The sequence below is a fragment of the Heptranchias perlo genome, chromosome 23 (genome assembly GCF_035084215.1).
Source record: "Heptranchias perlo isolate sHepPer1 chromosome 23, sHepPer1.hap1, whole genome shotgun sequence".
NCBI lineage: Eukaryota > Metazoa > Chordata > Chondrichthyes > Hexanchiformes > Hexanchidae > Heptranchias > Heptranchias perlo.
This window is the reverse complement of record NC_090347.1, coordinates 43,545,281-43,557,899: the sequence shown is the minus strand read 5'-3', so window position 1 is coordinate 43,557,899 and position 12,619 is coordinate 43,545,281. Positions and strand designations below refer to the sequence as shown.

Below are 12,619 nucleotides of genomic sequence, written 5' to 3'. Positions count from 1 at the left end.
GTGTGGGTTTGTGTACAGTGCTGTGTGTTGACGTGTTGGCGTGGGTTGTGTACAGTGCTGTGTGTTGACGTGTTGGCGTGGGTTGTGTACAGTGCTGTGTGTTGACGTGGGTTTGTGTACAGTGCTGTGTGTTGACGTGTTGGCGTGGGTTTGTGTACAGTGCTGTGTGTTGACGTGTTGGCGTGGGTTTGTGTACAGTGCTGTGTGTTGACGTGTTGGTGTGGGTTTGTGTACAGTGCTGTGTGTTGACGTGTTGGTGTGGGTTTGTGTACAGTGCTGTGTGTTGACGGGTTGGTGTGGGTTTGTGTACAGTGCTGTGTGTTGACGTGTTGGCGTGGGTTGTGTACAGTGCTGTGTGTTGACGTGGGTTTGTGTACAGTGCTGTGTGTTGACGTGTTGGCGTGGGTTTGTGTACAGTGCTGTGTGTTGACGTGTTGGCGTGGGTTTGTGTACAGTGCTGTGTGTTGACGTGTTGGTGTGGGTTTGTGTACAGTGCTGTGTGTTGACGTGTTGGTGTGGGTTTGTGTACAGTGCTGTGTGTTGACGGGTTGGTGTGGGTTTGTGTACAGTGCTGTGTGTTGACGTGTTGGTGTGGGTTTGTGTACAGTGCTGTGTGTTGACGTGTTGGTGTGGGTTTGTGTACAGTGCTGTGTGTTGACGTGTTGGTGTGGGTTTGTGTACAGTGCTGTGTGTTGACATGTTGGTGTGGGTTTGTGTACAGTGCTGTGTGTTGACGTGTTGGTGTGGGTTTGTGTACAGTGCCAGTCTTCTATTGAATACTGAGCTCCTGTCTTATCTCCCAGCTTTATACCATGCTATAAATAGATCAGTATTACTGTTGATTCTATTGGCTACGGACGCATCCATCATGGGGCTGTAAGCTTTTCATCCGTTGCTGGGATACATTCCTGATGTGATCCCTGTGTTATGTGTTAATCACTCCTCCCATTCCAAAGTGAGGACTTCTGTTTGTCACAGGTTGACTCCTGACCCTGGCAAAGTACACACAGCATTTGAGTGGCACCAGCATTAATCACTGGCCTTTGTCACATACTTTATGTGACACAGATTGTGCAGAGCCTCGCCCAGCTACTGAGCAGCTCTGTGATGATTCCTGTGTAAACTCACATCCTTCAATGACCTGAGGTCACAATAGTCATGGCCGTGATGTGAACATTGCTCCTCACCCACACCTCTCACACACAGACTCACACACACACACACACACACAGCCTCACACTCACACACACACAAAAACTCTCACACACACACTCAAAGACTCACACACACACACACACTCACATGCACACTCACACACTCATGCACACTCACTCACACACACACTCATACATACACATGCACACTCACTCACTTACACACTTACACACACTCTCATTTTTTTTCCTTCATGGGATGTGGGCGTCGCTGGCGAGGCCGGCATTTATTGCCCATCCCTAATTGCCCTTGAGAAGGTGGTGGTGAGCCGCCTTCTTGAACCGCTGCAGTCCGTGTGGTGACGGTTCTCCCACAGTGCTGTTAGGTAGGGAGTTCCAGGATTTTGACCCAGTGATGATGAAGGAACGGCGATATATTTCCAAGTCGGGATGGTGTGTGACTTGGAGGGGAACGTGCAGGTGGTGTTGTTCCCATGTGCCTGCTGCCCTTGTCCTTCTAGGTGGTAGAGGTCGCGGGTTTGGGAGGTGCTGTCGAAGAAGCCTTGGCGAGTTGCTGCAGTGCATCCTGTGGATGGTACACACTGCAGCCACAGTGCGCCGGTGGTGAAGGGAGAGAATGTTTAGGGTGGTGGATGGGGTGCCAATCAAGCGGGCTGCTTTGTCCTCACACACACTCACTGGGGGTTAAATTGGTTAATCCCCTAATCCAGGAGCGGGTATGGTGATCCGCAATTAACCCGTGCCTGGTGCTTCCTGTGCAGGCAGGACGAGACATTTGTCCGGCCTGAGGACTTACCTGACAGCAACGTTAAATACTCGGCCTGACACGAGGATTCAAGGAAATGCGCACTTTCCACTTGCAGGGGGAGCCCCAATCCCTTAAAGGGGGAATGGGGGAAAAGTTTGATCGGGCCAATTATTGGGCGGGGGTAGCACGATCGGTTATTAACCCACGCCCAATGACCCCTGCGCAGGCAGGACGAGAGCTTTGTTCTGCCTCAGTACTCACCTGCAGGCTGTGTTCAGACCCAGGCCTTGCAAGTCGATTCAATGCAATTCACACTTTCCACCAGCAGGGGGAGCCCCAATCTCTTAAAGGGAGGATGTCTCTTAAACTCTCTTAAAGGTAGAAGATACCTGTTATTTGCTAAAATAACAATCTGCTTTCTGCACGGAGTCTGAATGGAGATCAGACATCACACAAGTAAAACACACAGAAGCAGTGCAGGAAGAACAGATATGTTTACACACTGATGAGTTATGTTAAAACATTGAATAAAGGTTGCGCACTACTAAATCCCACATCCTCCAATCTGCACTCCAGACCTCACCAATCTGCCGATCTGAGTTTGTACCAGGCCTTCGAGAGTGCGCGCACCAAGGTTCTCTGATGATGCAGTAGAGGCCTTGGTGCAAGAAGTGGACAGAAGGAGGGACATCCTATATCCACGGGGAGCGGTGGGGGGTGAGGGGGGGGGTGGGGGCAAGAGGCCCTCCAGACATATACCCAAAAGGCAGTGGGAGGCTGGGGGACGAAGTCAATGCCAGGCACACAGCACCACGAACATGGATGCAGTGCAGGAAGAAGTTCAATGCTTTGACACGAGTGGTCAAGGTGAGTGAAGTCAACTGTCAAGTGGTGTCTCCGACCAACTGCACCACGGACCACACCCCCATCACCCACACACCAATAAACTCTTTCCATAATTACTCAACTCTTCCAACCAGTTGCTTCCTCTCATCCTCACACATTACCACTGTTGCAAGCCACACACACACAACTCACAGGCCACACACACTGGCAGCTATTCAATCATTACAGGCATCACCCAGACACACGTCTCGCTTTCTTGCAGGAGAAGGTGGCACATATCAAGAGGCAGCAAGTGGCAGTGGCATTTAGCCCCTCGAGCCAGTTTTGCCATTCAATGAGATCATGGCGGACCTGTGACCTCACTCTATATACCCGCCTTAGTCCCATATCCCTTAATACCCTTGGTTCACAGAAATCTAACAATCTCAGATTTAGAATTCACAATTGAGCTAGCATCAGCTGCTGTTTGCAGAAGAGTGTTCCAAACTTCTCCCACCCTTTGCATGTAGAAGCATTTCCTAAATTCACTCCTGCACGCCCTGGCTGTAAATGTTAGGCTATGTTCCCGCGTCCTAGTATTCAAGTATAGGAGATCTTCAAAAACAGTTACAAATGTCTCGGCAGACAGAAGCAATAATCCAGCCACTAACATGTAAATCCTGCATGGTCCCTTTAAATAGTGGGGAGTCCTCCAGGCACTCTAAGACATGTTGAGATGGTTGGGGTTAAGATTGTGCACTGAGTTGAGCGTTAAGTGCCAAAATGGTGTCTATCACTATAAATCAGCGTTGCACACTGATTGAAGACATTTTCTCCCTACTTTACATGCAGCCGGCATTCGGTATTTACGCATCCGCTAACTCCTATACCAAGATGGCGTCTGGCGCATGGCACGCTGGAAACGTACGTGCGCAGTCAAGACGCCATCTTGGCGGCTCGAGAGGCCGCGTAGCGTCTAAACAACGGGCGCTACACGGCCCAATTTAGCGCCCGATGTCTCTTAAAATCTCTTAAAGGTAGCCAGTACCTGTTACTTGCTAAAAATAACAGTCTGCTGTCTGCACGTTCAGACATCGCACACGTAAAACACAGATGCAGGTCCCATCCCTATGTTTAAAACTGATGAAAACATGTTAAAACATTGAATAAAGGTTGTGCACTACTAAATATCACATCCTCCAATCTGCATGCCAGACTTCACCAATCTGCCGATTTGAGTTTGTACCAGGCCTGCGAGAGTGCATGCACCAAGGTTCTCTATTAGAAGCCTTGGTGCAAGAGGTGGACAGAAGGATAGTCCCTTTAAATGGTGCTGATGGGGGGGTCCTTTAGGCACTCTAAGACATGTTATGATGGTCATGGTTAAGACTGTGTGTTGAGTTGAGTGTTAAGTTCCAAAATAGTGTCTATCACTTTAAATCAGTGTGGCGCACTGATTGTACACATTTTTTCCTTACTTTACATGCTGCCGGCGTTTGCGCTCTGCGCATGCGCTAATACCTATGCCAAGATGGCGTCTGGCGCACGTCACGCTGGAAACCTGCGTGCGCAGCCAATATGCCATCTTGGCACTTCGAGAGGTCATGTAGCGCCGAAAAAACGGTCCATAGAGGGCCCAATTTATAGCCCACTCACTCACTTACACACTCAATCACACTCACACACACACACACTGCTTTTGTGTCAGCACCAAACTTCGATATCAATCTTCTTCTGCCTAACTCCAAATCATTTACATAGTATCACATGGAATGTACAGCACAGAAACAGGCCACTTGGCCCAACAGGTCCATGCCAATGTTTATAGTCCACATGAGCCTCCACCCACCCGTCTTCATTTTTAAAAAATTCATTCATGGGATGTGGGTGTCGTTGGCAAAGCCAGCATTTATTGCCCATCCCTAATTGCCCTTGAGAAGGTGGTGGTGAGCCGCCTTCTTGAACCGCTGCAGTCCATGTGGTGAAGGTTCTCCCACAGTGCTGTTAGGTAGAGAGTTCCAGGATTTTGACCCAGCGACGATGAAGGAACGGCGATATATTTCCAAGTCGGGCTGGTGTGTGACTTGGAGGGGAACGTGCAGGTGGTGTTGTTCCCACGTGCCTGCTGCCCTTGTCCATCTAGGTGGTAGAGGTCGCGGGTTTGGGAGGTGCTGTCGAAGAAGCCTTGGCGAGTTGCTGCAGTGCATCCTGTGGATGGTACACACTGCAGCACAGTGCGCCAGTGGTGAAGGGAGTGAATGTTTAGGGTGGTGGATGGGGTACCAATCAAGCATGCTGCTTTGTCCTGGATGGTGTCGAGCTTCATGAGTGTTGTTGGAGCTGCACTCATCCAGGCAAGTGGAGAGAATTCCATCACACTCCTGACTTGTGCCTTGTAGATTGTGGAAAGGCTCTGGGGAGTCAGGAGGTGAGTCACTCGCCGCAGAATACCCAGCCTCTGACCTGCTCTTGTAGCCACAGTATTTATGTGGCTGGTCCAGTTAAGTTTCTGGTCATGTTTGGACCAAGGCTGTAATGAGGTCTGGAGCCGAGTGGTCCTGGCGGAACCCAAACTGAACATCGGTGAGCTGGTTTTTGGTGAGTAAGTGCCGCTTGATAGCACTGTCGACGACACCTTCCATCACTTTGGTGATGGTTGAGAGTAGAATGATGGGGCGGTAATTGGCCGGATTGGATTTATCCTGCTTTTTGTGGACAGGACATTCCTGGGCAATTTTCCACTTTGTCGGGTAGATGCCAGTGTTGTAGCTGTACTGGAACAGCTTGGTTAGAGGTGCAGCTAGTTCTGGAGCACAAGTCTTCAGCACCACAGCTGGGATGTTGTCGGGGCCCATAGCCTTTGCTGTATCCAGTGCACTCAGCCATTTCTCGATATCACGTGGAGTGAATCGAATTGGCTGAAGACTGGCTTCCGTGATGGTGGGGATATCGGGAGGAGGCTGAGATGGATCATCCAATCCTATCAGCATAACCTTCTATTCCTTTCTCCCTCATCTGTTCATCTAGCTTCCCCTTAAATGCATCTGTGCTAGTCACCTATAAATGGAAAACAAGAGGACCTGGTGAAGAACCATGGTCACACCTATACCCAGATCCTGCCAATCTGAAAACTATCCATTTACCCTTACTCTTTGTTCTCTGTCCCCCTAGCCATCTCTCTGTCCATGCAGCTATATTTCCTGTAATACCAAGTGCCTTAAATCCTACATTGCAACAGTGACTACACTTTAAAAGTGCTTATCATAGAATCATAGAATGATACAGCACAAAAGAAGGCCATTTGGCCCATCGTGCCTGTGCCGGCTCTTTGAAAGAGCTATCCAATTAGTCCCATTCCCCTGCTCTTTCCACATATCCCTGCAATTTTTTTCCCTTCAAGTATTTATCCAATTCCCTTTTGAAAGTTACTATTGAATCTTCTTCCACCGCCCTTTCAGGCAGTGCATTCCAGATCATAACAACTCGCTGCATACATTTTTTTTTCCTCATGTCGCCTCTGCTTCTTTTGCCAATTACCTTAAATCTGTGTCCTCTGGTTACCGACCCTTCTGTCACTGGAAGCAGTTTCTCCTTATCCTATCAAAGCCCTTCATGATTTTGAACACCTCTATTAAATCTCCCCTTAACCTTCTCTGTTGTAAGGAGAACAACCCCAGCTTCTCCAGTCTCTCCACATAACTGAAGTCCCTCATCCCTGGTACCATTCTAGTAAATCTCTGCTGAACCCTCTCTAAGGCCTTGATATCCTTCCTAAAGTGTGGTGCCCATATTGGGCAATACTCAAGCTGGGGCCTAACCAGTGTTTGATGAAGGTTTAGCATAGCTTCCTTGCTTTTATAGTCTATACCTTTATTTATAAAGCCAAGGATCCCATATGCCTTGCTTACAGTCTTTTCAACCTGTCCTGCCACCTTCAAAGACTTCAAACACCCCCAGGTCTCTCTATTCCCACACCCCCTTTAAAATTGTACCATTTCGTTTATATTGCCTCTCCTCATTCTTCCTACCAAAATGTATCACTTCACACTTCTCTGTGTTAAATTTCATCTACCATGTGTCTGCCCATTTCACCAGTCTGTCTATGCCCTCCTGAAGTCTGTTACTAACCTCCTTGCTGTTTACCACATTTCTGAGTTTTGTGTCATCTGCAAACTTTGAAATTATACCCTGTATACCCAAGTCCAGGTCATTAATATATATCAGAAAGAGCAGTGGTCCCAACACCGACCCCTGGGGGACACCACTGTATTCTTCCCTCCTGTCTGAAAAACAACCGTTCACCACTACTCTCTGTTTTCTGTCCCTTAACCAATTTCATATCCACACTGCAACTGTCCCTTTAATCTCATGAGTTTCAATTTTGCTAACAAGTCTATTATGTGGCACTTTATCAAACACCTTTTGAAAGTCCATATACACATCAACCGCACTACCCTCATTAACCCTTTCTGATACTTCATCAAAGAACTCAATCAAGTTAGTCAAACACGACTTGCCTTTAATAAATCCGTGCTGACTTTCATTTATTAACCCATATTTTTCCAAGTGCCAATTAATTTTGTCCCAGATTATTGTCTCTAAAAGTTTCTCCACCACCGACATTAGGCTGACTGGCCTGTAATTGCTGGGTTTATCCTTCACCCCTTTTTTGAACAGGGGTGTAACATTTGCAATCCTCCAGTCCTCTGGCACCACTCCCATATCCAAGGAGGGTTGGAAGATTGCGGCCAGAGCCTCCGCAATTTCCACCCTTACTTCCCTCAGTAACCTAGCACACTTCCCACTTTTCTATTTTGAGCGCTGCCAACCTTTAAGTACTTCCTCTTTATCTATATTTATCCTATGCAAATTCTCTAACTCCTCCTTTGCTGTGACATTGGCAGCATCCCCTTCTTCAGTGAAGACCGATGCAAAGTATTCATTTAGTACCTCAGCCATGCCCTCTGCCTCCACAAGAAGATCTCCTTTTTGGTCCCTAATCGGCCCCACCCTTCCTTTGACTAACCTTTTACTATTTATATGCTTGTAAAAGACTTTTGGTTTCTCTTTTATGCTACCCACTAATCTATTCTCATACACTTTCCTTGGCCCACTTATTTCTTTTTTCAGCTCTCCTTTGTACTTTTTGTATTCAACTTGGTTCTTGACTGTAATATGAGCCTAACATTTATTATAAGCCTTCTTTCCTGTTTCATTTTAATCTCTATAACTTTAGTCATCAAGGGAGCTCGAGCTTTGGATGCCCTTCTTTCCCCTCTTGTGGGAATGCGTCTATTCTGTCCCCAAATTATCTCCTCTTTGGAGGCCTCCCATTGCTCAATTACTGTTTCACTGCCAATCTTTAATTCCAATCCATGTAGTCTAAATCCCCTTTCAATGACATCAGCTCAACTCACTGAAATTAGCAAATGTAATAACGATGAGGATGGGACTCAAACCACGCATGCAGAGCATAATGGATTAGCAGTGCGTTGCCGTAACCTCTCAGCCACCTCATCGGCTATGAAGCTCTTTAGGACATCCTTCTATGATTCTATGATCCTGCGGTCATGAAAGGTGCTATATAAATGAAAGTTCTTCTTTCTTTCTAAGTCAAGCAACAAGTCCCTAATTTGGAGCCACATCAAATGTTCATGTTCAGAGCTGATTCAGTCAGAGAAGTATTTATTGAAGTGCAGACCACATTTGTAATTACTCACATGATGTCTAAGGAGAAAAGGAAGTACCTCAACTGGTAAAAGCTGAAAAGAGAAATTAATTATTGGATCTGGAATTTCCTCCGAGCTGCTCCCAAACCATCACTGTAACTTCAACGTACATGTGGCGTAAACGGAAAGCCACACTTCTGGTGAAGTCCCGGCAGAATTATGGCAGTGGAGCGGGAGCAGCTCCAAGGAAATCCCAGGCCATGGGCTCAAGAGGGATTTATCAGAACATAAGCGTTCCCCACTTTTTTTTTATTCGTTCATAGGATGTGGGCGTCGCTGGCGAGGCCGACATTTATTGCCCATCCCTAATTGCCCTTGAGAAGGTGGTGATGAGCCGCCTTCTTGAACCACTGCAGTCCGTGTAGTGAAGGTTCTCCCACAGTGCTGTTATGTAGGGAGTTCCAGGATTTTGACCCAGCGACGATGAAGGAACGGCGATATATTTCCAAGTCGAGATGGTGTGTGACTTGGAGGGGAACGTGCAGGTGGTGTTGTTCCCATGTGCCTGCTGCCCTTGTCCTTCTAGGCGGTAGAGGTCGCGGGTTTGGGAGGTTCTGTTGAAGGAGCCTTGGCGAGTCGCTGCAGTGGATCCAGTAGATGGTACACACTGCAGCCACTGTGCGCCGGTGGTGAAGGGAGTGAATGTTTAGGGTGGTGGACGGGGTGCCAATCAAGCGGGCTGCTTTGTCCTGGATGGTTTTGAGCTTCTTGAGTGTTGTTGGAGCTGCACTCATCCAGGCAAGCGGAGACTTGTGCCTTGTAGAGGCTTTGGGGAGTCAGGAGGTGAGTCACTCACCGCAGAATACCCAGCCTCTGACCTGCTCTTGTAGCCACAGTATTTATGTGGTTGGTCCAGTTAAGTTTCTGGTCAATGGTGACCCCCAGGATGTTGATGGTGATAATGTGGTATCAGCCACGGCTCAGTTAGTTGCACTTTTGCCTCTGAGTCATGAAGGTTGTGGGTTCAAGCCCCACTCCAGAGACTTCAACACAAGAATCTTAGCCTGATTCTTCAGCGCAGTACTGAGAGAGCACTACACTGTCAGAGGTGCCAAATTTTAGAGAAGATGTTGAACTGAGGCCCTGTCTGCCCTTTCAAGTGGACGTAAAAGATCCCATGGCTCTATTTCAAAGAAGAGCAGAGGAGTTCTCCCTGGTGCCCTGGCCAATATTTAACCCTCAAGCAACATCAAAAAGCTGATTATCTGGTAAATTATCTCATTGCTGTTTGTGGGATCTTGCTGTGCACAAATTGGCTGCTACATTTCCTACATTACAACAATGACTACGCATCAAAAGTACTTCATTGGCTGTAAAGTTTGGGATGTCCTGAGGCCGTGACAGGTGCTATGAAAATGGAAGTCTTTCTTTTTTACTAATTGATGTTTCGAGCATGAGTCAGGACTCCTACAGGAAATCACATCTATTTGGTCGGTTTAAAGTGATTTCATCACCTGCCTGCTTCAGGTCTCCCTGCACTATTCTGCAGCTGAGATACCAGGCCTGACTTTATGAACGCGTGTTACCAGCGAGGAGCCTTGCCCGCTGGGACCTTACGATGGTAAATCACAAGCGCGCTCCCAACGACTTTCTGTCCTTGAATACGCATTCATAAACTGAGAAATCTCACGAATCGTCCTCACTGCCCGGGAAGGGGCGTTGAAGGTCCTTCCCCGAGGGCACGGACTGTAATCAAAGTTTATTGTTTGGCGTGGGGTGGAGGGTGCATGTGCCATCTGCCCTGCTGTGACACTACCCTTTGATGTACCCATACACTGGGGCATTCTACCACCTCGCTCGCTGGTGTCTGTGGGGAGGGGAGGGGAGGCTCGCACCAGGTGTGAGTTCCTCATTATCAAACCTGATTGCGTCTCCTGTGAGCGATGGTGCGTGAGATGGCTACTGCGGCCCCAAACCGCATAAAGGTCCTCTTCAACCTCTTGTAGCGAGACCTGTTGTGGAGAAGTTGGTACACGGTGTTAGAGAACGGTACAGTCAGACAGTGGACACACATGCCTCAACAACTCATTATCCACTGCTGATAAAAGCTAATAACTGGGGTCGAAGGGTAAATTCAGTGCTCCCGCACTCCAGAACAGAGTCGAGCTGCCGCACCGCAATGCTGAATCTCTGACCCACACTTCTGTAGCGAGAGGGAGTACAAGATCCCCGAGTTTGCCCCCAAGAGACTCTTCTTTTCCACCCAGCTTTCTCTCCTCATCGCCTGAAGGTTCCAGGTCCCTCCAGCGCCCTTACAGCCAGACCTGCTGCCCTATCTATGCTGGGACAGGTCTTCCAACCTCCAGCGACTGGCAGCCCTGACCTTGCCTCGAGTTTGCGTATATTGGGGCGGGCATTGCCCTTTTAACAGCACGACTGGGGCGTCCGCCTCAGGGAACTTATGGCAAGGGCTCGGCCGCAGCATCTGTAGGTCAGCCCAAAGAAACTGCATAGGACAAATTCTGGCCCTTAGTTTAATACGCTAGGAACCCCACTGCCTTTGAAAGCCCTTAATAATTGCAGTACAGACTGGACGGCAGGGGGAACAGGCATTACCTGTGCTGAGGGGGCAAAGGTGGGCATTACATCGTAGTATTTGCATAGCTCCACCCACTTGCGGGTGGGCTTGTTATGCTGCGCCCATAATTGGGCGGAAATAGGGATGGGGATGTGACATAATCAGGTCCCGCCCTGATTTCCACTCTGGCCCACTCGAAATAAAATATTACTGCCCCGGTATCGATGAGGAATTCAGCCCCAGCGTCTCATGTTGAGTGGAGTTGGACGGGTAGCAGCTGCCCTTGCCCAAGCTGCTATTCTTCAAATGCGGACCTAACCACAGAGAGTTAGTTGACCGTGCGAACAGGGATGGGAGGAAAGCTTCAGTGCTGAGCCCGAGCCTGACCGCACCTAGACATACTTTCGGCTGCAGTGTTGGAGGTGCCATCTCTCGAATGAAGTGTTTAACCAAGGCCCCCCCCATAGCTCTTAGGTGGATCCCATGGCATTGTTCAATCAAAGAGCAGGTGTCCAGGCCAACATTTATCCCTCAACCAACACCATTGAAAGAAAACAGATTATCTGGTCATCTATCTCATTGCTGTTTGTGGGAGCTTGCTGTCCGCAAACTGGCTGCTGTGTTTGCTTACAGTACAACAGTGACTGCACTTCACTGGCTGAGGAAGCACTTTGGGTCGTCTTGATGTTGTGAAAGGTGCCAGGTAGACAGGAGTTTGTCCTTACTGACAACAGGTTAGACGTCCAGCAGGGGCAATGCTGTCTAAGAGACTTGTTGTGAGCTATACAGTGAGAGCTAGTCACTGACAGTCTCGCTGTATCACAGCTCAGTGTCTCCCACCCATCCCTGGGACCCAATTCAAACCAGGATGCCAGCAGACTGCCTGGTATACGTGTGGATCTGTGCTCAGGTACAGCTGCCCGCAGCACCCCTCCCACTCACCACCACCCCACCCCCACCACCCCAGCTCACCAAATAAATACTGACTGATTCTGAGGGGCTACTCTCGGATGGTAGAAGGCAAACTAGATGGACCTTGGTCTTTTTTTGTCTAGCAATTGCTATGTTCCGATGTCAGGAACAGTCCCTCTGCATGTGAGGCTCTCACAGTGTAGATTACCTAGAATTACATAGAAAGTACAGCACAGAAACAGGCCATTCGGCCCAACAGGTCCATGCTGGTGTTTATGCCCCACACGAGTCTCCTCCCACCCTACTTCATCTCACCCTATCAGCATATCCTTCTATTCCTTTCTCCCTCATGTGTTTATCTAGCTTCCCAGGTTGTGTGAACGGCAAATTATACAGGCCCACACCTTCTGCAACAAAAACAACAACTTGCATTTATATAGCACCTTTAACAATAGTAAAGCCCCCAAGACACTTCACAGGAGCGTAATCAAACAAAATTTGACACCGAGCCACATAAAGAAACATTAGGACAGGTGACTAAAATCTTGGTCAAAGAGATAGGTTGTAAGGAGCATCTTAAAGGAGGAGAGAGAGAGGTAGAGCGGTGGAGAGGTTTAGGGAAGGAATTCCAGAGCTTAGGGCCTAGACAGCTGAAGGCATGGCTGCCAAGAAAGTACAAGGAAGTACTTTGGCAAGCACATCATTTCAGGCC

At 48.4% G+C, this 12,619-nt stretch overlaps 1 protein-coding gene across 1 annotated transcript in view; it reads right to left on the bottom strand.

The window, feature by feature from the left end:
• Positions 1–12,619, bottom strand: part of LOC137341328 (unconventional myosin-XVB-like) — a 372,666-nt gene that overhangs the window by 202,353 nt on the left and 157,694 nt on the right. Inside the window, exon 24 of the mRNA XM_068004452.1 lies at positions 10,339–10,429. Within this exon, the coding sequence (XP_067860553.1) occupies positions 10,339–10,429 (91 nt within the window). The remainder of the gene's footprint in view (positions 1–10,338; positions 10,430–12,619) is intronic.